Source organism: Pelophylax lessonae, assembly GCF_965119305.1.
Source record: "Pelophylax lessonae genome assembly, chromosome: 4".
Lineage (NCBI taxonomy): Eukaryota > Metazoa > Chordata > Amphibia > Anura > Ranidae > Pelophylax > Pelophylax lessonae.
Window position 1 is genome coordinate 606506885 of NC_138771.1, and position 22975 is coordinate 606529859.

Genomic DNA, 22975 nt, shown 5'->3' on the forward strand with positions numbered 1-22975 from the left:
GTGAGGGGTGTACTCACTTTTGTGAGATACTCTATATTTAATGATTTCAGATTTGCATCTTTTAGAACTACCTGGAATTCAGCTGTAAACTAAACTGAGCAAATATATTAAAGTGACCATTGATCATTTGGATAATTATTTTCCCAGCCTCAAATCCAGTGATCAAATCCAGAAAGTTACATTCCAGTCCAGTGTTGTCACTTGTGGCCGACGATCGTCACATTGTGTCAGGTGGTGAGGACCGAACATTGGTGGTGTTTGACCGCAGAGGGAATGCAGTTCTGCAAACCATACAGGTAAGGCATGAAGGTTTATGTGTGTTTACAATATTCTTCATGTCCCTTTTTTTCCAGTTAACAATTTAATAATGGGATGATTTTTTTTTTTTTTTTATTATTCCGGGAGGGACTTGTGTATGAACTTTCGTTCCTTTGTGAGCAGTATCATTTCAAACAACTTCTCAATATGTGTGTAGTTGTACAGCTTTCTACTTTATACCAGAGCAGAGGAAGGGAAGCTTATTGCAGCAGAACTTCAGCATGTGTTGCGTTTGTTGGGCTAAAGTCAGTTGGTAGGTAAACCCTTCTATTCTACATTAATTATGTAACTAAAGTCAACAAGTCAGGTAGCTAATGGTCAGCATAGCTTGACCTTTTGCCATCTACAGGTTGAATTGTGACATGTTTTTCCCATACAGTATCTCACAAAAGTGAGTACACCCCTCACATTTTTGTAAATATTTTATTATATGTTTTCATGTGACAACACTGAAGAAATGACACTTTGCTACAATGTAAAGTAGTGAGTGTACAGCTTGTATAACAGTGTATATTTGCTGTCCCCTCCAAAATAACTCAACACACAGCCATCAATGTAGATAATAAAAAAAAAAAAAGATTGAGGGACTTTATATGAGGTGCTTATGAAAAAAGCACCTCCATCCCTGTTATGGTCAAAAAGAGGGCCAGGGAAAAATATAAAACTATAAAACGGAGTAAAAAGGGGGGACCAGAAATGTATTTCAAGAGGTTCTTCTGTGTTGAAAAGTTTGAGAAAGGCTGATCTAAATGAGTGTAGTGATTGGCTTTAGATCTAATTCAACTCTTAACTGTAGTGGTAGGCAGGGCTGGCCCAAGACATTGTGCTGTCTGGGTCCGAGAATGAAATGCTGCCCCCCCCCCCCCCCAAAAAAAAAAATTCACGCCGTCCAAAAGGCCCCCACATTCTATAAGACTATGAAAGCAGTCAGAGGAGTGTGAGTGTGTATGGAGTGACAGCAGGAGCAGGACAGAGCAGTAGACACTGGGCAGATGAGCGCACCAGGCTTTCTACTGTCTATAGTGCCACAGTGCCCTGCAGGGCTGCGGGCATGGTACAGGAGAATGCAGTGCTGCGGGCATGGTACAGAAGAATGCAGTGCTGCGGGCATGGTACAGGAGAATGCAGGGCTACGGGCATGGTACAGGAGAATGCGGGGCTGCGGGCATGGTACAGGAGAATGCGGGGCTGCGGGCATGGTGCAGGAGAATGCGGGGCTGCAGGCATGGTGCAGGAGAATGCGGGGCTGTAGGCATGGTGCAGGAGAATGCGGGGCTGCGGGCATGGTACAGGAGAATGCGGGGCTGCGGGAATGGTGCAGGAGAATGCGGGTCTGCGGGCATGGTGCATGAGAATGCGGGTCTGCGGGCATGGTGCATGAGAATGCGGGGCTGCGGGCATGAGAATGCGGGGCTGCGGACATGGTACAGGAGAATGCAGGGCTGCGGGCATGGTGCATGGGTTGCGGGCATGGTAGAGGAGAATGCGGGTCTGCGGGCATGGTACAAGAGAATGCGGGGCTGCGGGCATACTACAGGAGATGCAGTGCTGTGGGCATGTACCATGCCTGCAGCACTGCATCTTCTGTAGTATGCCTGCAGCCCCGCATAATGGCAGATTGGCAGGTAGTGTGGCTGCAGTGTGTGTGGAGCAGTCCCACTTACCTTTGTAAAGGCGCCTTAGGATTTAAAAATGGCGCCGCCCGGCACCACATGTCAAAACGTCCACGGCCGGCCTGACATGCACACTGCGCATGCGCCGCCGCCGCCGCTCGGGAAAGCTAATACATGTTCGCCTATTCCCGGAAATAGCCGAACGTTTACGGGCTTTGCCGAGCGGCGGCGGCCCATGCGCAGTGTGCATGTCAGGCCGGCCGCGGGTCACTTTGTTTTTTTTTTACCGATAGCCAAAGAAGAGAAGAGGCGGCCGGGGGCCGCCCCTCTCTAGTGCTGCCTGGGTCCCATGGTCCCACCGGGACCCATGGTAGGGCCGGCTATGGCGGTAGGTGTTTGGCAGTGTGACAGTGGTGGGTCAGGCATTCATTTACCATTTCATCAATATAATTTCTCACAATCTGTATCTGTATATAATAACTCCTGTCCTCTATTTGTTCCTCTCTTACATAGATGGACTATTATGTGTTCTGCATGGTTTATGAGGCACCACAGCTATGGGCAGGAAACAACCAAGGACTAGTCCATGTGTACGAAAGCCAAGGAGGAACATTCCAGCACCTGCGGGTACTGGAAATTACAGTTTATTATTGGTATATTGTGGAGAGAGATCTGAGTGCAATTTTTCAATTTTTGGAATCATTGTAATGAAGGTTATTTGCTAGAAATGGAAACCAGTAGCCAGAACCTTCAGACTAAGCTGAAAACAGCAGTAGATGAACAGCATCCGGGTTATGGGATGTTACAGCAATACAAGGTTAAAATCCAGAAAGCAAAAATCTGTAACAAGTGGAGGAAAGAATCCAAGCTGCCAAGATCCTGTGTAACAAGCCAAGGTCCGAATACAGACAGCGAAGATCAGAGTCCATGTAACAAGCGGAGGTTAGAAGTTTAGATCCCATAAGAAGCCCAATAATCAGGCAAGGAAACCGTAAACTAAGTGGAGTTATTTTCATAATCCTTCTGCGCTGCATCCCCAGAATCAATATGCAATCCTATATCAATTGCAGACAAAATTCCACAAATGTGAATAAAAATAATGACAAAACCACACATAAATAAAAAAAAAAAAATCCAAAGCAAATTTTCTGGAATGTTTTTCGGCAACAACCGCTTCTTCAGGAGGAATTATATAAAGTACCATCTATAATAGAGACAATAGCCTGTTATTATGTCCTAACAAGAGAATGGGTGATAATGGGGGGGTAAAGGTCATTCACATTAATTAGAAAACAGGAAAAAATCCAAGCTAGGTCAAGCAAAAAGAACGAAAGGGTAAGCAGCCACTTAACCAACTATGATACCAGCTGTAAATGATCAATATAAATAAGAAGCGATGTTAAATCCTAGTAGTACAATCATGAATAATCATATGGTAAATAATGTGGCATAAAAACAACCAAACCTGCAGTGAATAAATTATGAGCAAATTATATCATTGAAAAAAATCAATCATTTTAAAGTGATGATATAATGAAATGGTTGCAAAATCCACTGTTAGGTGAACATAAAGTCCTTTCAATGAAAAAATCCTTTTCAGTATTAAACAAGAGTGTCCATAAAGTGCAAAAAAGTGTATAAGTAATGTTGATTGATGAAATCCACCACTAAGCACCAACACTTGGCATACGCTTCTTACCAGATGGCATGGACCATAAATTATAATGGTCATAAAAGCACACAATAACCCGACATCCGAGGTGTACAAAGGACAGGAGGAGTTGCAGTCAGGTGGAGGGGAGGACGGAGCCAGGTGCACAGAGGACAGGAGTAGTTTCAGCCAGGTGGAGGGGAGGACCGAGCCAGGTGCACAGAGGAGAGGGGGAGTTGCAACCAGGGGAATGGGAGGATGGAGCCAGGTGGAGGGGAGGATGGAGCCAGGTGCAAAGAGGAGAGGAGAGATGCAGCCAGGTGGAGGGGAGGACGGAGCCAGGTGCACAGAGGAGAGTATAAACATTTAATTTTTTTTATAGAAGTAGATCATCCCTATTATTTTTTGTCTGCAAGTTGCTTTACACAGATTTTTCAATTTATCTGTATGCTTCCTGCTGCCTGTTTTCCTCTGTCCGCTTATCAGAGGAGAAGCCAAGCTGATGGGAACAGCCTGTATAGATACAGAGCAATGGGCGGGTGTAGTTGGGTGTAGGCGGGGCATAGGTGGGAGTGGACGGGGGCTTCATGAGGGGGAGTGGGCGGAGCCTTGTCAGGACTTCGCTAATGATTGAGTTGCCAGAGCTTTTCATGGAGTGTATGAGCAACTCCCCCAGTGATGTCATGACAGCACAGTGTAGTCTCTTCAGAGCAGTATCACACAAAAGGAGATGACAAAGGAGGCATTTAGAAACCGAGGAAATAGCGTTGTCTCCTCATTAAAGGAAGTGGACATGAGAGCTTTCAGCTGCAGGGAAAAACATTCAGTGAGATGTTTAACAGATTGTAGAGTTGCATCACATGTTTTTTTTCATGTTGAGCATAGTTCTTCTTTAAGGTGTGTACCAGGCTTTAGACACAACCTTACTTATATTTATGTATTAAAGGTGATATGTATAATTATATAGGTGACCCTCGCTTTTCCTTGTATTATTCTACTAATCCTTTTTTTCCTTTTCTTTGTTCTGTGTTTTTTCTTCCTGTTTTGTGGTCGCCTTCTCCTCCTGTCCATTACTGCGATCTTACTCCTCCTCCTCTTCTTACTTTTTTTTTTTTTTGTCCCCTTTATCTTTTTACTCTCTCTCTTTTATTCATCCTCCTCATTTTACTCTTTCTCCCCCCTCTCTCCTCATCTCATTACTGTTCCTCTCCCCTCTTCTCTTTGCTCTTCCTCTCCCTTCCATCCTCGTCTCTTTACTCTTCATCTACTTATTCACCTTTTATATTTACTCTTCCTCCTCATTGATCTTCTTGTTTATAATGTTCCTCCTGCTTCTCCACTTTACTCTTTCTCTCCTCTCCTCCTTCACTTATTTTATTATTACTCTACCTCTCTTGTGCTTCCGTTTTTGTTTTTTTTGTGTCTGACTTCATGTCATCTTTTTGTCTCTCACATCTACTGCTCATGTCTTTCTCTCTCACTCCCTCTCTTAACTCTTCCTATTTCGTCGATCCTCTTCTTTTTAATCTTCCTCCCTCCTCTTCTCTATACTCTTCCTCTCCTGTTCCATATTCTCTTGCCTTCCATCTTGTTCTCTTAACTCTTCCTGTTTTTCGTTGATCCTGTTCTTTCTAATCTTCATCTCTCCTCTTCTCTTTACTCCTCCTCTTCTGTTCTGTCTATTCTTCTTTATTCCTCCTCTTGCCTTCTGTCCTCTTAACTCTTCCTGTTTTGTTGATCCTCTTCTCTTTTTACTCTACTCTTCCTCCCAATTTTTTTCTATTCTTTTTATTATTCTTCCTCTTGCCTTCTGTCCTCTTCTCTTTACACTTCCTGTTTCATTGATTCTTTTCTTTTTAACCTTCCTCCCTCCTCTTCTTTTTACTCTTCCTCTCCTGTTCTGTTTTCTCTTCTTTATTCTTCCTCTCGCCTTCTGTCCTCCTAACTTTTTTTGTTCTCTTCTCTCTTTACTCTTCCTCCCTCCCTCCCTCTTCTCTCTTTACTCTTCCTCCCTCCCTCTTCTCTCTTTACTCTTCCTCCCTCCCTCTTCTCTCTTTACTCTTCCTCCCTCCCTCTTCTCTCTTTACTCTTCCTCCCTCCCTCTTCTCTCTTTACTCTTCCTCCCTCCCTCCCTCTTCTCTCTTTACTCTTCCTCCCTCCCTCTTCTCTCTTCTCTCTTTACTCTTCCTCCCTCCCTCCCTCCCTCTTCTCTCTTTACTCTTCCTCTCTCTCTTTACTCTTCCTCCCTCTTCTCTCTTCTCTCTTTACTCTTCCTCCCTCTTCTCTCTTCTCTCTTTACTCTTCCTCCCTCTTCTCTCTTCTCTCTTTACTCTTCCTCCCTCCCTCCCTCCCTCTTCTCTCTTTACTCTTCCTCCCTCCCTCTTCTCTCTTCTCTCTTTACTCTTCCTCCCTCCCTCTTCTCTCTTTACTCTTCCTCCCTCCCTCTTCTCTCTTCTCTCTTTACTCTTCCTCCCTCCCTCCCTCCCTCTTCTCTCTTTACTCTTCCTCTCTCTGCTCTCTTTACTCTTCCTCCCTCTTCTCTCTTTACTCTTCCTCCCTCCCTCTTCTCTCTTTACTCTTCCTCCCTCTTCTCTCTTTACTCTTCCTGTCGCCTTCTGTCCTACTTCTAACTCCTTTCTGTTTTGTTGATCCTCTTTTCTTTACTCTTTCTCCCTCCTCTTCTCTTTACTCTTTCTCTCGCCTTCTGTCCTCCTAACTATTTCTGTTTTGTTGATCCTCTTCTCTTTACTTTTCCTCCCTCCTCTTCTTTTTACTCTCCTCTCGCCTTCTGTCCTCCTCCTAACTCTTTGTTTTGTTGATCCTCTTCTCTTCTCTTTACTCTTCCTCCCTCCTCTTCTCTCTTTACTCTTCCTCCCTCCCTCCCTCTTCTCTCTTCTCTCTTTACTCTTCCTCCCTCCTTCTCTCTTTACTCTTCCTCCCTCCCTCCCTCTTCTCTCTTCTCTCTTCTCTCTTTACTCTTCCTCCCTCCTCTTCTCTCTTTACTCTTCCTCCCTCCCTCCCTCTTCTCTCTTCTCTCTTTACTCTTCCTCCCTCCTCTTCTCTTCTCTTCTCTCTTTACTCTTCCTCCCTCCTCTTCTCTTCTCTCTTTACTCTTCCTCCCTCCTCTTCTCTTCTCTTCTCTCTTTACTCTTCCTCCCTCCTCTTCTCTCTTTACTCTTTATCCCTCTTCTCTTTACTCTCTATCCCTCTTCTCTTTATTCTCTATCCCTCTTCTCTTTACTCTTTATCCCTCTTCTCTTTACTCTTTCTCTCGCCTTCTGTCCTCCTAACTATTTCTGTTTTGTTGATCCTCTTTTCTTTACTTTTCCTCCCTCCTCTTCTTTTTACTCTCCTCTCGCCTTCTGTCCTCCTTCTAACTCTTTGTTTTGTTGATTCTCTTCTCTTCTCTTTACTCTTCCTCCCTCCTTTTGGCCCTCCCTTCTTTACTCTTCCTCTCGTCTTCTGTCCTCTTTTCTTTGCTCTACTTTCTCTGCTGTACTTCTGATTTTTGGTCCTTGTCTTCATCTATCTTCTTTTTTATTCTTGTCTGTCACATCCCTGTTCTTGTCTCTCTTTCCCTCCTATCAGTGTTTTGATGTAGGTCACACCTCACAGATCACAGGTATCTGTCACTCTGCAGGAGCGCTCTACACAACTTCCACTGATAAAACCATGAAGGTGAGTAAGCAAAATAGTAGGCACTTAGTAAATAATGTACTGTGGATCTTTTTTTAGAGTAATGAACTGTGCAGTCTGTGGAAATTTTAATAATTTGAAATGTTTTGAGCTGAACTCTGGCCAGTTCCTGATGAACTGCACAAAATTAGCTTTGTGGGTGGCGCTGCTGTTCCTCTCCTGCCTGGCATCTTTCGAACTAAGGAGCCGAGCAAAAAAATTGTGTAATGAAATTGGAACTGAAGAATTGTTTATTTATTTTTTTTCCTTAAAAATAAATTACAAATCCAATAACCAGGTCCTTTCAAGGGGGACATCCATATGAAGGTGTAAATATTACAGATATAAGTACAATACTCCCATACATATGCCCTTTACTATCCACTCATTGGTATACAATGAAAAATAATTATTTCATCCCCTGCAGATTTTGTAAGTTTTCCCACTTAGAAAGAAAGGGTCTATTTTTATCATAGGTGTATTTTAAATGATAGAGGCCGAAAATCTACCAAAAATCCAGAAAAAAACACATGATACAAATTAGGGATAGACCAATTATCGGCAAGGCCGATATATCGGGGGCCGATATGCACTTTCCCTGATATGTCGGTATCAGCCCTGGAACTGGCCGATATTTTTGTGACGTCATTCTGCCATCTTAGGCCGCCTCCCTCGCCTTGGACAGCCTCGTCTGGAGTCGGGACTAGTCTCGCGGGAGTGTATCACAGCCATCCACCCACCCGTAGCAGCCCAGTGTCAGCCAGCGACCCAGATCCCCAGGCCCTGTGCCAGCCAGCCAGCCACAGGCCCTGTACCAGCCAGCCAGCCACAGGCCCTGTACCAGCCAGCCACGGGCCCTGTACCAGCCAGCCAGCCACAGGCCCTGTGCCAGCCAGCCAGCCACAGGCCCTGTACCAGCCAGCCACAGGCCCTGTACCAGCCAGCCACAGGCCCTGTACCAGCCAGCCAGCCAGCCACAGGCCCTGTACCAGCCAGCCACAGGCCCTGTACCAGCCAGCCACAGGCCCTGTACCAGCCAGCCAGCCACAGGCCCTGTACCAGCCAGTCAGCCAGCCACAGGCCCTGTACCAGCCAGTCAGCCAGCCACAGGCCCTGTACCAGCCAGTCAGCCAGCCACAGGCCCTGTACCAGCCAGTCAGCCAGCCACAGGCCCTGTACCAGCCAGTCAGCCAGCCACAGGCCCTGTACCAGCCAGTCAGCCAGCCACAGGCCCTGTACCAGCCAGTCAGCCAGCCACAGGCCCTGTACCAGCCAGTCAGCCAGCCACAGGCCCTGTACCAGCCAGTCAGCCAGCCACAGGCCCTGTACCAGCCAGTCAGCCAGCCACAGGCCCTGTACCAGCCAGTCAGCCAGCCACAGGCCCTGTACCAGCCAGTCAGCCAGCCACAGGCCCTGTACCAGCCAGTCAGCCAGCCACAGGCCCTGTACCAGCCAGTCAGCCAGCCACAGGCCCTGTACCAGCCAGTCAGCCAGCCACAGGCCCTGTACCAGCCAGCCAGCCAGCCACAGGCCCTGTACCAGCCAGTCAGCCAGCCACAGGCCCTGTACCAGCCAGTCAGCCAGCCACAGGCCCTGTGCCAGCCACCCACCCACCACAGGGTGCCAGCACTCCACCCACCACAGGGTGCAAGCCATCTACCGTCCACAGGGTGCCAGCCAGCCATCCACCACAGGGTGCCAGCCAGCCATCCACCACAGGGTGCCAGCCAGCCATCCACCACAGGGTGCCAGCCAGCCACCCACCCACCACAGAGTGCCAGCAAGCCAGCCATTAGGCATTAAACAAAAATTAACATGTTCAGTACCAGATTTGTGTCAAAAATTGTCTTTATTTTTCAAAACTTTAAATGTACAAAATATCGGCCGATACCGATACGTTGTGACCAAAATATTGGTATCGGCCCTGAAAAAAACCATATCGGTCTATCCCTAATACAAATGTTATAAACTGAGTTGCAGTTCAGTGAGTAAATATTTGATCCCCAAGCAAAACATGACCTAGTACTTGATGGAGAAACCCTTGCTGGCAAGCACAGAGGTAAGACGTTTCTTGTAGTTACTGACCAGGTTTGCACACCTCTCAGGAGGGATTTTGGTCCCCAGTTTTTTTTACAAATCTTCTCTAAATCCTTAAGGTTTCTTGGCTGTCGTTTTGGCAACTCAGTTTCAGCTCCCTCCATAAATTTTCTATAGGATTATTGATCTGGAGACTGGCTAGGCCACTCCATGACCCTAATGTGTGCTTCTTTTCTTCTTTAGCCTCTGTATTTTTTGGGTCATTGTCATGCTGGAAGACCCATCCACAACCCATCTTCAGTGTTCTGGTGGAGGGAAGAAGGTTCTCATCCAAGATTTTTCAATACATGGCTCCATCCATTGGCCCCTCAATGCAGCAAAGTCGTTCAGTAAGTACCTTTAGCAGAGAAACAGCCCCAAAGCATAAACACAGCAAGTCCCCCTCCTCAAGAAAGCACATGTACAGTCATGCCAGTGAACATTTAAATCATTCAGGGAAGGATTGGGAGAAAGTGTTGTGGTCAGATGAGACCAAAATTGAGCTCTTTGGCATTCACTCCACTCGCCGTGTTTGGAGGAAGAAAAATGCTGTCTATGACCCTAAGAACACCATTCCTACAGTCAAGCATGTAGGTGGAAACATGAGGCTTTGGGACGTTTCTCTGCTAAAGGTACAGGCTGACTTTGCCTCATTGAGGGGCCAATGGACGGGGCCATGTATTGTAAAATCTTGGATGAGAACCTTCTTCCCTCAGCCAGCACACTGAAAATGGGTTGTGGATGGGTCTTCCAGCATGACAATGACCCAAAACATACCGCCAAGGCAACAATGGAGTGGCTAAAGAAGAAGCACATTAAGGTTATGGAGTGGCCTAGTCAGTCTCTAGACCTTAATCCTATAGAAAATTTATGGAGGGAGCTGAAACTTCAAGTTGCCAAGAGACAGCCAAGAAACTTTAAAGTGATTGTAAAGTCTAGTTAAAAAAAAAATGACAAACCTGTTATACTTGCCTCCTCTGTGCAGTTGGTTTTGCACAGGGCAGCCTGGATTCTCCTCTTCTCGGGTCCCTCGTTGCTGCTCCTGGCCCCTTCCTCCTAACCAGTGCCCCAACAGCAAGCAGCTTTCTATGGGGGCACCCGAGCCAAGCTGCACCTCCGTGTGTCCATTCAGACACAGAGCTGCCGTTTGGCCCACCTCCCTGTCTCCTGATTGGCTAACTACCTTTGACAGCCATGGGAGCCAATGGCGCTGTGGCTGTGTCTCAGCCAATCAAGAGGGGAGATTCATGGATGGCCAAGGGACTCGTGGACATCACTAGACAGAGATGGGGCTCAGGTAAGTATTAGGGGTGCTGGGGAGGCTGCTACACACAGAAGGATTTTTATCTTAATGCATTGAATACATTAAGATAAAAAAAACCTGCCTTTACAACTCCTTTAAGGATTTAGAGAAGCTCTGTAAAGAAGAGTGGACCAAAATCCTCCCTTAGATGTGGGCAAACCTGGTCACTAACTACAAGAAACGTCTTACCTCTGTGCTTTCCAACAAGGGTTTCTCCACCAAGTGAAGTGGTTAGCAGGTTTGTTATTTACCTAGAGAATATAGGAAGTGGTGTTTGTTCACTGATCTTGGAACAAGGTGTTATCAATTTAAAAGTTCCACTGGGGATTTGGTAAGTTATGGTGTTTGAATGTAATGTATCCTCTGGAGTTCTGTTTTAGAGTAAATTTGGCCTGGCCTGTAAAATTTATAAAAATTTAAATTCAAAATAACAGCATTGCTGAAGAGCAGACCCTTGTTTTACCCGATAATACCTTTTTATTTTTTAAACAGATCCTTTTCTCCCAAAACCCCTAGGACCAAGTTTTGCATTGAGCCTTTACTCCTGCCCAAGTCATGGTTAAAGCAGCGTTCCACCCAATAATGGAACTTCTGCTTTAAGGACTCCAGACCCCAGTACATGCCACATTTGGCATGTCATTTTTTGGGGGGGAGCAGGTACCTAGTTTTGATAGGTACCCGCTTCCACTTCGCTCAGGCCGCCTAGGCGGCTCGAGCGGAAGTTCTCCTCTCCTCCTCCCTGCAATCCTCTGGGGCACGTCACGGATCCCAGAAGATTGCACGGATATTCAGGACACGCAGCGCGACTCGCACATGCGCAGTGCCAACCGGATGTGGTGCCTTCCTTTGAGCTGTGATTAAAATGCAGAAGGTCTGCATGTTATCGTAGCTCACTGCAACTCACCTGAAGGCTGCTTTGCAGTGAGAAGGGGGCACATGACAGGTGTTTTTATGTGCCCTAGCAGTGATTGGTGTTCTTCCAGTGTGGTAAAACACCAGTATCACTCGTGTGAACGACCCCTAATCACAGCTTGGGCAGAGGTTGATTTTCCATGTACCATATGAACCTGTGATGCAAAGGGCTCCACCAGGTGACAGACATCAGTCTGAAAACTAACAGAGTTGTTGGAAGACATTCCAAGGATCTGCTTTTGAGAACTGTTGTTTCATAAAAATGGTTCTTTTTAAGAACTAAATGTATTCTCTATAGCCATCAACATTGTGCTTTCTACTTCCAGGTCCATATTCCTACTGACCCTCCACGCACACTGTGCACACTGGGACACAGCAACGTGGTCAATGGGGTAAGTCTATTGTTTGAAAAATAAAATTTAAAGAGCTACTCCTTTAAATATATTATTGTAATGTTTACCTAAATGTAATTTTTAATGTGAATTTCTCACTTGATTGTCATTTCATATTTGAAATAATACTTTGGAAATCATTAACATGTTGGATTGTCATCTGTTCATGTCTGCGACTAGCAGCTCTACACAAGGAGAACCTGCCAGGTCTGAAATGTTGGCTAAGCTAAAAATGCTGCTGAAGTATGGCCACCCTGTGGTACATGCAAGGACATGTGATAATCTTTAAATCCGTCCCTATGTTTTTGTGGAGCTCCTGGATTGCAGACCCAGGCTAAATAACTCAGCCTCCACTTATGTCTCTCTTGACATCTACCCAAAGCCCACCTTCGCCGCCTAACATTCCAATGCCAGATCCTCAGTAGCCAGTAACGTTGAATGCTGGGAGAGGAGTTAGTGCCATCTTTGTCTCCAGCGGTTTTGCTAGCTGAGCCAGTTTTTAGGGCATGACCAGTTCACTTTAAAGAGAGGCTTGATTAGTCTTTTGGTCTGTTGCTATCAACCAGGTTGGACCTGACTACCAGGCATTATTAAAAGAGAGGAAAAGTAAAGCCTCAGAATTGTGTTGCATGGCACAGCAGGAGGTTGAGCCTGTAGTGAGCAAATGTGGCTGCTTCCATATTAAAATAATAATATTTAAAAAAAAAATTGGATGAACATGACAATAATTTGCCTATCCTTGATCAATTCTGATTGTATTATGCATAAAGCCTGTGTAAATTTAAATAGTTCATTTGGAACGTCCCTGGATTAGCACTAGCGGACTTGGTCATGGACCGGCTGCTAGGTCTAAATGCCGATTAATGCCCTATTCTTGCTGATGTATATACAACAGTACCAGTATTGGGGCTATGGTTACTACTTTAATGCAAAGATCTCATTTGTACGTGCATACACACTGTGACATGGTGCTGATGAAATTGTGTCTGTATGTATATTTTATACAAATCCAACCTGCTGGCTATGTGGTACTGGCTCAATGTTAAAGTATTTTCTCTGTCGCTCATTGACAGACGTAGTCCTCGTTGATTAATAACAACTCGGGTTATACTGCCCTCTACAGGAGTAGGACTAGACAGGAAAGAAAACGTTCTGGCCACACCCTAGGGGCAGTCCCAGAGGGTATATCCTCTCACTTCCTGCTACAGCAAATCAGTTTTTTTTCTGTCTAGTTAGGAGTAAGGACCTAGATGCCTTGCTAGGATCTTCGGTCCTGGCAGGATTTTTTTCTTAGAAAGATTTTTTAGACAGCTTTTTTCTCCAGTGTTCCTGTGAGATCTTCAAGCAAGAAAGCTGGAACTGGGCGACGGGCTGGATGTTGAGATCCAGTGGTCACCCCAGTTCAGCCTACGAGCGCGTGCAGGCCATAGCTCCGCGCTGGGTCGGCCGCGACATAGTCCCACTGGACGGGGACTGACCCTGCGAGTTAAACGTCTCGCTTAAACGCCAATGACCATGAGTCACGGCGTCCGTATTGGTCGACAGCCCTCCCACCCCGGCGGAGAGGGGTACTGTCAGGAGTTGGCGCCCGCCTGGTTCCGGTATGGTGAGTAGTATGTTCCCCCTTTTCCCCCTGACGGGTTTGTGGTGAACGCGGGCCCCTCTCTGAAATGGTAAGGATGGGTCTCCCCTCTATCCTATAACATGTCACAGATCCCCCTATTTGAGTGTGATTTTTGTGAACAAGAAACCAGGAGGCTTGGTTTGGGAGCTGACAATCTAATGTCATTTCAAAACTGTAAAGATGACTGAAGTCAGTGGCAGTACTAGAATATTACTGTGGTAGCATAAGGTATCCTACCTGTCAGAGGTGTTCACAGGGCGATGTCTATGCATGTATAACTGCAGTCCAGATCGCATTCCTCCAGCAAGGGCAGGCTGCCTTCCGACGGCCCACGGACCGCATGCGGCCCGCCAGGGTCCGGTACCGCCGGCCAGGCTGATCACCATCCAGGGTGAAGTTTGGGGGGCCGATGCACTCCCGCAGGCCGCTAGGCCGAATACAGCATCCCGCAGGCCGCTGCTAAGCCGCCGCTATCCTACAGGCCGCCGCCATTGTCTTGCAGAGCACACGAGGCCACCATATTGGCGTAGCCTCGTGTCTCCAGCATGGGGGCGGCCATGTTTGAGGTGACCAAACACCTCGTGGAGCCAGAGGGAGGCGCCGGAAAGCGTGTTAAGGGGCGGAGCCGCCTCCTTTACCCAGGAAAAAGGGCCAAAGACTTCCTGTCTGTAACAGGACAGCACTGAGCAAGCTGATGAAAACTTCTGTGCATCAGGGATGAGCCTTGGGGTCTCTCTCTATCTCTCTCTCTCTCTCTCTGTGGGGTCCAAAAAGGCAGGTAACACTGAGGGGCGCTGTTGCGACTGGGGGATACAAAAAAAAAAAAAGTTTTTTGTTGCTGGCAAATGTCTTGTATAATCATTGACCCTGCCGCATAGGTATCCCCACCTGATCCCCTCAAGGTGGCCGCAGGACCCTCCAGTACCCCACTTGTTTTTAATGCATTATCGGCAGTTTTGGAGTCTTTGGTATCCCAAGTGGAGGTGGCCTGTCAGGGACGGGGGTCAAGAAGCGACCCCCGCCTACCCCTATTTTTTATCTGATACTTCAGATACGGATTCGGAGCTGGTCAATGCAGCTGCAGGTCCCTCTTATGGGGCTGTTGTCTCAGGTAATGTCTCCTCAGCAGTGAGGAGAACGTTTCTGCCTCTGCCATAGCACAAGAGTGGTGGATGCACTAGTTGTGTCCGTCCGGGAAACCTTTAGTCTTGAGGTTACACCGGCAGAGGTAGCTGAGACTGAAATTCTTTTTTTGTACTTGTTAGCCTACCAAAAGGGCGAAGGATTTTCCTTTACCCAAATGGGGTCGTTTTGAAACGAACCCCTGTTATTTCCGAATGCATGGCTAGGCGCTATCCGTTTGAGGAATCCCTCTTTAAAGGATAGACGGTACCACCTGCTGTCTTGCCACAGACTGTTAGGATAAAGAGGACCTCGTAACCAACGAGGACCTTCCCTTTCTGCTCATAAAGAGTTTGTTTGTTCCGCGAGGGCGGGCGATAAGGCGAAACCCTCCAAAGCCCCTTCAGAGGGTTTTTCAAAGGGCGCTGGTCGGCTAAACAAAAAGTCCGGCTCAGCCAAGCCTGAAGAATACAGCCTGATGCGCCCCTACCCATCTCTGGGGTGGGGGGATGTCTTCACCGGTTTCTGGATCCATGGCTTGCCAGAACCCCGGACTAAGGGGTTCGCGAGGTCATACGGTCAGGATACAGGATCGAGTTTCGATCACTTCCACCGGTACGATTCTTCCCTTCTAACATTGAACGGTTTCAGGGGTTCTATTCGAACCTGTTCACAATGCCCAGGAAAGAGGGCAAGGTGCGTCCAATTCTGGACTTGGGGAAAGATGGAGTCCATCCGAACAGTGGTGGCCTCCCTGCATCAGGGGGAGTTCCTGGCATCCATAGACATTTAGGATGCCTATCCTTATATCCCCATCATCGCAGGACATCAGCGTTTTCTTCGCTTTCCCAAAGATCATCCCTGGTTCCCACCAAGAGACTGAACTATCTGGGCCTAATGTTGGATACATCCTGGGCAAGAAAGTTTCTCCTTGCGGAGAAACTCCAGAAGGGTCAGTCAACGATTCGGATGTTGCTGTCCGTCAATTGGCTGGGACTGATGGTGGCCTTCTTAGAGGCAGTACCGTATACCCAGTCTCATACCCGAATTCTCCTGAAGGAGATTTTTTTCTAATGGAATCAGAATTCCGATTTCCTGGACAATCGGATCCGGTTGAGCGAGCAGACCAGGAAGTCTCCGATGCTCAACCAGGGGAAGTCATTCCTTCCGATAGCATCCAGGTTACCAATAGGGTATCGGAACTGAGAGCGATCAGATTTTGTCTGATTTACTGGACCGAGCAGCTCTAGAGCAGCCCGATTCGGATCCAATCGCACTATGCCACGGTCGTGACTTATGTCAAGAAAGGGGCACTTAGAGTGTCCTGGTGGCCATCTAAACGACTAGCATCTTTCATTGGACGGAACGGTTTGTTCCGGATCTCCCCGCAGTTTTCACTCCGGGGGTGGGAAATCGGCAGGCAGATTATTTCAGCCATCAGATTCTGGATCAAGGGGTATGGCCTCTTCATCCAGAGGTTTTTCACTAGCTGTCCCTTCATTGGGGCACCCCGGATGTGGATCTGTTGGCACCTTGGCTCAACAGGAAGGTGCGGAGGTTTGTAGCTCGCACCCGCGATCCTCTAGCGGACGCAGCAGAAATGCTGATCGCCCCGTGGGAGCAGTATCCGCTACGGCATGCCTTCCATCCTCTCAAGTTACTGCGGGAACTTCTTCGCAGGATAGAGGTGTAGGGAATTCCAGTTATTCTGGAAATTCCGGACTGACCTCGTCGAGCCTGGTACGCCGACTTGGTGAGGCTACTCGTGGACGCTTCTTGGAGACTTCCTCTCAGGGAGGATTTGCGGTCTCAGGGACCGATCTTCCATCTTGCTTTACAATCGCTGGCTTAATGGCCTGGCCATTCAGACCCAGGTACTGAAGGACAAGGGAGTGTCAGCTTCAGTTATTCCTACCTCTAGTTAAAGCAAGGAAAGCGACTTCCAGCACATGGAAGTCTTATATGGCGTGGTGTGAATCTTTTGGATTTCCCCCACATACCTATTCGGTGAACCGAATCTTGGTCTGTCTGCAACAAGGGGTTGAGCAGAAACTGTCCTTGAGCGCTATCAAGGGTCAGGTTTCAGCGTTAGCAATCTTCTTTCAGAAACCTTTGGCTAACCATTCCTTGGTGCGGAATTTCATCCAGGGGGTGCGACATCTGGCTCCGCCAGTGCGCGCACCCTTACCGCCTGGGATCTTAGTGTGGTCGGTTCTTCAGAAACTTCTCTTTGAAGATATTAGGGAGATTCCCTTGCTTACATTATCCCAGAAGGTGGCCTTCTTGGTGGCCATTACTTCTGCACGCAGGGTGTCAGAACTGGCCGCATTATTTTGACGTTCCCCAGATCTGGTGGTTCATAGGGATAAGGTGGTTCTTCTTCCAGATCCATCCTTCCTTCCTAAGTGGTTTTCAGAGTTTTCATCTGAATAAAAATATTGTGTTACCTTCCCCGTGTCCTAAGACTAGCCATCCTTGGGAGTTTGCATTACACTCCTTGGATGGGGTTCAGAAGGATACACTTGACTACTACGAACTTGTTTTCGTAAGACGGACTCACTTTTTGTGATCACGGATAGCCCCTGAAGGGGGTTGCCTGTGTCTGCCGCGACCATATCTAGATGGACCAGTCAGACGGTGGTACAGGCTTATTCTATTAAGGGTCGGAATCCTCCGTTCCCTGTTAAGGCGCACTCTACTCGGGCGCCTAGTGTCTCCTGGGTCTTCCGCCATCAGGCGTCAGCGATCCAGGTTTTCAAGGCGATGACTTGATTGTCGGTTCATACCTTTACAACATTTTATAAAGTTGATGTGATGGCATCGTCAGATGCCTCTTTTGGCCACAAGGTTCTGCAGGCCGCAATCTGAGGAGACTGTTGGTCTACCTCAAGGGTTTGTTGGGTGTTTCACTCTTTTTGCTCGATGAGTCCTTGATGCTTCTGGTTGGCTCCGGTTGGGCCTTCTGGATTTTGATTTCTGTTATCCCACCCCTCATTTGTGGTACTGCTTTGGGACGTCCCGAGTTGTTATTAATCAACGAGGACTACGTCTGTCAATGAGCGACAGAGAAAAATGGATTTTTGTAAAATCTTACCGTAAAATCCTTTTCTCTTAAGCTCATTGACAGACGTAGTACCCGCCCCTCTGTTTTTGAGTTGGGTTGGGTTAAATTCTCTAAACACTGCTTTGTGACATAACTGATTTGCTGTAGCAGGAAGTGAGAGGATATACCCTCTGGGACTGCCCCTAGGGTGTGGACAGAACGTTTTCTTTCCAGTCTAGTCCTACTCCTGTAGAGGGCAGTATAACCCGAGTTGTTATTAATCAACGAGGACTACGTCTGTCAATGAGCTTAAGAGAAAAGGATTTTACGGTAAGATTTTACAAAAATCCATTTTTTCTGGATTAAAAAAAAATAGTTTAATTTGGGTCAAGTAGGCCCAATCAAATTATTTTCATTGCTAATAAATGCGGCCGCTGTCAACACTGCTCCATCAGCAGAAGGAAGTCCCTGTACTGCTGCCAGAACACAGCGCTGTATACTGTATGTAGCTGATGTTACATACAGATTGTACAGTGCTGACCGCAGCCACATGTCTTAGCAATGGAAACCGTTTGTTCAGGCCTGCTTGACCTAAAATGAACTACAATCAACTGCCGGACTGGGCAACGGACAGGATAATATAGATCCAGTGGTCACCCCAGTCTGGCCAGTGAGCTTGCGCAGGCCTCAGCTCCGCGCTTGGTCGGCCGTTACCTAGCCCCACCGGACGGGGGCTGGCCTGCAAGTAAAACGCCTCGCAAGGTCGCATATGACCGGGTCTCGGCCCAAGTCACAGCGTTCCTCCTGGCCAACAGCCCCCCCATTTCGATGGAGAGGAGGTTCTGTCTGGGGCGGTGCCCGCCTGGTTCCTGGTATGGTAAGTAACTTTACCACCACCGGCTGGAAAACCTGCTCACCTCAAAGTTAAGATCAATCAGTTTTGTAAATAAATCACTCCTGCAATCTCATGCTGCGATCTCCCCTCCAGGTAAGTGTGCTTTATTTAATAAGGGAGCATTTTAAATAAACTTTGTTTAAAGAGAAAGTAAACCCTCCTCTGCAAGTTGTACCTATAGGTAAGCCTATGATAAGGGTTACCTATAGGTACTGTAAATATCTCCTAAACATGTACCGTTTAGGAGATTTTTACCTTACATGCAGCCAGTGACATCACTGGCGCATGCGCTCTGAAGGAACGGCCGCTGGTTCCGTTCCTTCAGAGTCCCGTGCCGTGACAGTCGGCTCCCGCACGCGTGCGCGGGAGTGACGTCACCGCGGCTCCAGCCAATCAGATGGCCGGATGCCGCGATCCCGGAAGACGGGTGACTGAACATGTCGCCCGTCATAGAGGTAAGCGGGCGGCACGGCGGGGGCACGTTCTAAGGTAAGTATTTCATAATGAGCTAGTATGCGATGCATACTAGCTCATTATGGGGTTTCTCTTTCAGGTTGAAAAAAAATAAATAAATTTGGGTTTACAACCTCTTTAAATGGAGAGCACTATGTTGTCTGCCTTTGTGATTACATGAGGTTTGACAAGCAGTAAGAGGAGATTACAGAGCCGAATGCCTGGAATGGAGATCGCAGAATGAGATTGCAGGAGTGATTATTTACAAAGCTGGTTGATCTCAACTTTGAGGTAAGCAGGTCTTCCAGCCGGTGGTGGTGTGCATTTTTTGGTGTCATTAAGTGAAGGGTGATTGAAGAACACTGCGGTGGATCATGTTTTATTTATGGACTTTGTTTTTTGGGAGGAGATTTTTTCATGAATTTTTGATGTTTATAAGGTTTTTGATTGATGACACATGTACAGCCGTACATGGCTTTACAAGGAGTGAAAATGATGAAATGATGCGCTTGTACCATTGGATTGGCTTTATTTTCTGCCATTTCACATTTTGTTTTCAAGTCTTTAATCAACCCTCATCCCCCTTTTTTTTTTTTTTTTTCCACACAGGTCAGTGCGGCTGGAAGCACTGTGGCTGCGGCTTCTGGAGAGCAAACTGTGGAGATCTGGAGGTTTCCAGAATAAAATCTTTAACTGCCAGTTGTTCTTATGTCTCGTGATTGTAGTATAATGTGGTGCATAGTCCATGCAAAAGAGCTTATCATGCCATGATATGCATTTTCATCTGATGGATACCTTTAAAAACCAGTATAACCACCAGTAATCTGTTTTTATAGGGCCTTTCCACAATCTCCTGCATTTCATAAATCAGGCTGACATTAGGGAAGTCAGTGTGACCCAGCATGCTTGACTACATTAAGCAGTGCTGGCAGTCTTGCATGGTTTGAGGCACAGGCGACAGAAGGAGAAGACGCATACAGGGTGGACAGTGTGATGATGCTCCTTTTAATCAGTTTTTTAAAAGCTATTTAAATCCAATGTGCAGAAGCTTTAAAACTGCAGTATTGAATAGCGGTGTTGCGTTGCTCATTATGAAGTGTGGCATAAATGTGTAAATTTAAAGGACTGGTTGAGCAGAATTACATTCATTTCAGCTTTGTGTTTAGCTGTCTTGACTAAAGTCACTTTCTTATCCACTTCCAGACCAAGTTTTTTCTTGTAACAACCAATATTTTTTGCTAGAAAATTACTTAGAACCCCAAACTATATATATATATATATATATATATATATATATATATATATATATATATATATATATATAATATATTTTGTGTGTGTGTGTGTGTGTGTGTGTATGTGTATATATATATATATATATATATATATATATATATATATATATATATATATATATATATATATATATATGTATATAAAATGTGTGTGTGCATATGTATGTGTGTGTGTGTGTATGTATATATGTATATATATATATATATATATATATATATATATATATCCGATATATCGAGGGCTGATATGCACTTTCTCCGATATATCGGAATCGGCCCCGGAGGTTGCCGATATTTCGGAAAGTGCTGTACCAGAGCAGCTAGAGGCATTACCCCGGTACCGGCGTCCATAGCCGACGGTCGGCTGTCTTGTAATGACAACCGATGCGGCTGAGAAGCCTCTCGGCTGTCATTACAGGGAGCGTCGTCGTACAACTCCCCCCCGCGGCTCGCCTGGGTCTCCCGTCCCACCGGGAGACCCGGGCAACCAGCCTGCACGGCCGCCGAAGACCTGATCAAAGCCGCATTCGGCTCTAAACGGGTCTCCGTGTATAAACCCGGAAGTGATGTCATGATATCACTTCCGGGTACTCGGCACCAGATTCAAAAAAATTACAGTATTCAAAACAGCCAAACTTGACGTTTTGAATGCTTTTAAGTGCAGAGGAGGGGTTTGGGGTCTTTTAAGGCCCGTACACACGTACCGATCGTCGGCATACAAACGTCGGTGGACGAAGGATCTGCCGATTGTACGCGTGTTAGTATGGTGCCTCCGACAGATGTCTGCGCACAATCCGCGGACAAAAGTCTTTCGTGCAAACATGAAAATATTTGTATGCCGACACCAGAACGGACGATTGTTCGCCTGTCAGTACACAATTCGGCCGACAGACCGCAGATTTGCAAGACTGGGCATGCTCAGAAAATAGAAAACACAGGGAAAGTTAACCATTACATGACATCACTTCTGCAGTCGGCGGACAAAATTCTTGTGCTGTCCTTGTGCTGTCCTTGTGCTGTCTTTGCACTTTTCAGCAGACACCGACATCCCGGGGAGAAAAGAGGAACATTTGTAAGCCGACCATCGGTACGTGTGTACGGGGCTTTAGACCCCCAGATCCCTCCACAAGAGTACCTGTCAAGTGATAAAAATAAAAAAATTTTTTTAAATGTACGAAAATATCGGCCAATATCAGTCGATACCGATATGCATTGGCCAAAATATTGGTATTGGTAACGTAAAACTGATATCGGTCTATATATATATATATATATATGTGTTTGGGGGTTCTAAGTAATTTTCTAGCAAAAAATACTGGTCGTTACATGTAGGCACAAATTGCAAAAAAAAGACTATATAAAATATAATACTAATAAAATAATATATATATATTTTTTTTTAGGCTGAGGCCCTAGAGAATAAATTGGTGGGTTTTGCAATTTTTTTTTTTTTATGTCCCACACTTTTTGCACAGCAGTTTTTGAAACGCAATTTTTTTGGGGAAAAAATGCACTTTTTTTCATTTTAATGCAAAGCAACACAATAAATAGCCCTTTTTTTGGTAATGTATAAAAGATGATGTGAGTAAATAGATACCAAACATGTCACACTTTGAAATTGCGCAACAGCGACAAACAATGTAAATTTTACTATCCATAGACGACGCTTTAAAAGCTTTTGCAGGTTGCAACTTTAGATGAACAGATGAGGTCTAGTGCTAGAAATATTGCCCATGATCTGATGTTCACGGCAATACCTCACATGTGTGCGATGATTGCTGTTTACATGCGCACAGGTCCGACGCGCGCATTCGCCTTTGCTCGTGAGCACAGGGCACTTTAAAACAATTTTTAAATTATTCATTTACTATATATTTATTTATTTTTACAATGTTGCTTTACATTTTTTTACCACTTTTATTGCTGTTTTAGGGAATGTAAACATCCTTGTGGCAGCAATAGGCATGCGACAGGTACTCTTTTTGGAGAGATCTGGGGTCCATCTACCTGTTTTATTTTTGGCAAAAACTCTTTCATTATGTTTTTTAAACAAGTAGAAACTTTGTAATTATTAACCCCTTCATTAGCAAAGTAAAACGAATCCGAATGCCTGAACACAGTTTTGCAACTTTGGAAAAAAATGTTGAATGTAGCTGTTTATTTTTTGGTATTACCATAACCGACCACCAAAGAACAACGTAAAAATAAAGTCTCCTGCTCCTGACGAATGCAGCAATACCACACCTGTGTATTATTTTTTGTTTGTGACTGTAGTAGAGCCCAGAAATCTTAGTGCACTTTTTGTTTTATTTTATCCTACCTAAAACACCCTGACACTAACACTGATCCTACATTTAAAAAAAGGCCTTTTATTTTTTAAACTACCGGTCAAAACAAAATCTTTTACCGTATGTATTTTTTTTCTATAGATTCCATAGAAAAATATCTTTTGTAAAAGAATATGGCCTAGTTTAAAAAAAAAAACACTGTATGTATTTGTTATCCTAACTCCTTCCCGATGAGCCTCCGCATACATTCAGCCTGATGGAAGTGGATCTTTATCCTTGGGGCTGCATATACTGTATATCCCGCAGTGTTTGTGC

At 45.9% G+C, this 22975-nt stretch overlaps 1 protein-coding gene across 1 annotated transcript in view; it reads left to right on the plus strand.

Annotated features, from left to right (window-relative positions):
• FBXW9 (F-box and WD repeat domain containing 9) overlaps nucleotides 1-20039 on the plus strand; it is a 40846-nt gene extending 20807 nt beyond the window's left edge. Inside the window, exons 6-10 of the mRNA XM_082256664.1 lie at nucleotides 148-296; nucleotides 2445-2558; nucleotides 7171-7260; nucleotides 11875-11940; nucleotides 19687-20039. Of these exons, the coding sequence (XP_082112790.1) occupies nucleotides 148-296; nucleotides 2445-2558; nucleotides 7171-7260; nucleotides 11875-11940; nucleotides 19687-19761 (494 nt within the window). The 3' untranslated portion in view covers nucleotides 19762-20039. The remainder of the gene's footprint in view (nucleotides 1-147; nucleotides 297-2444; nucleotides 2559-7170; nucleotides 7261-11874; nucleotides 11941-19686) is intronic.
• Nucleotides 20040-22975: the final 2936 nt, after the last annotated feature.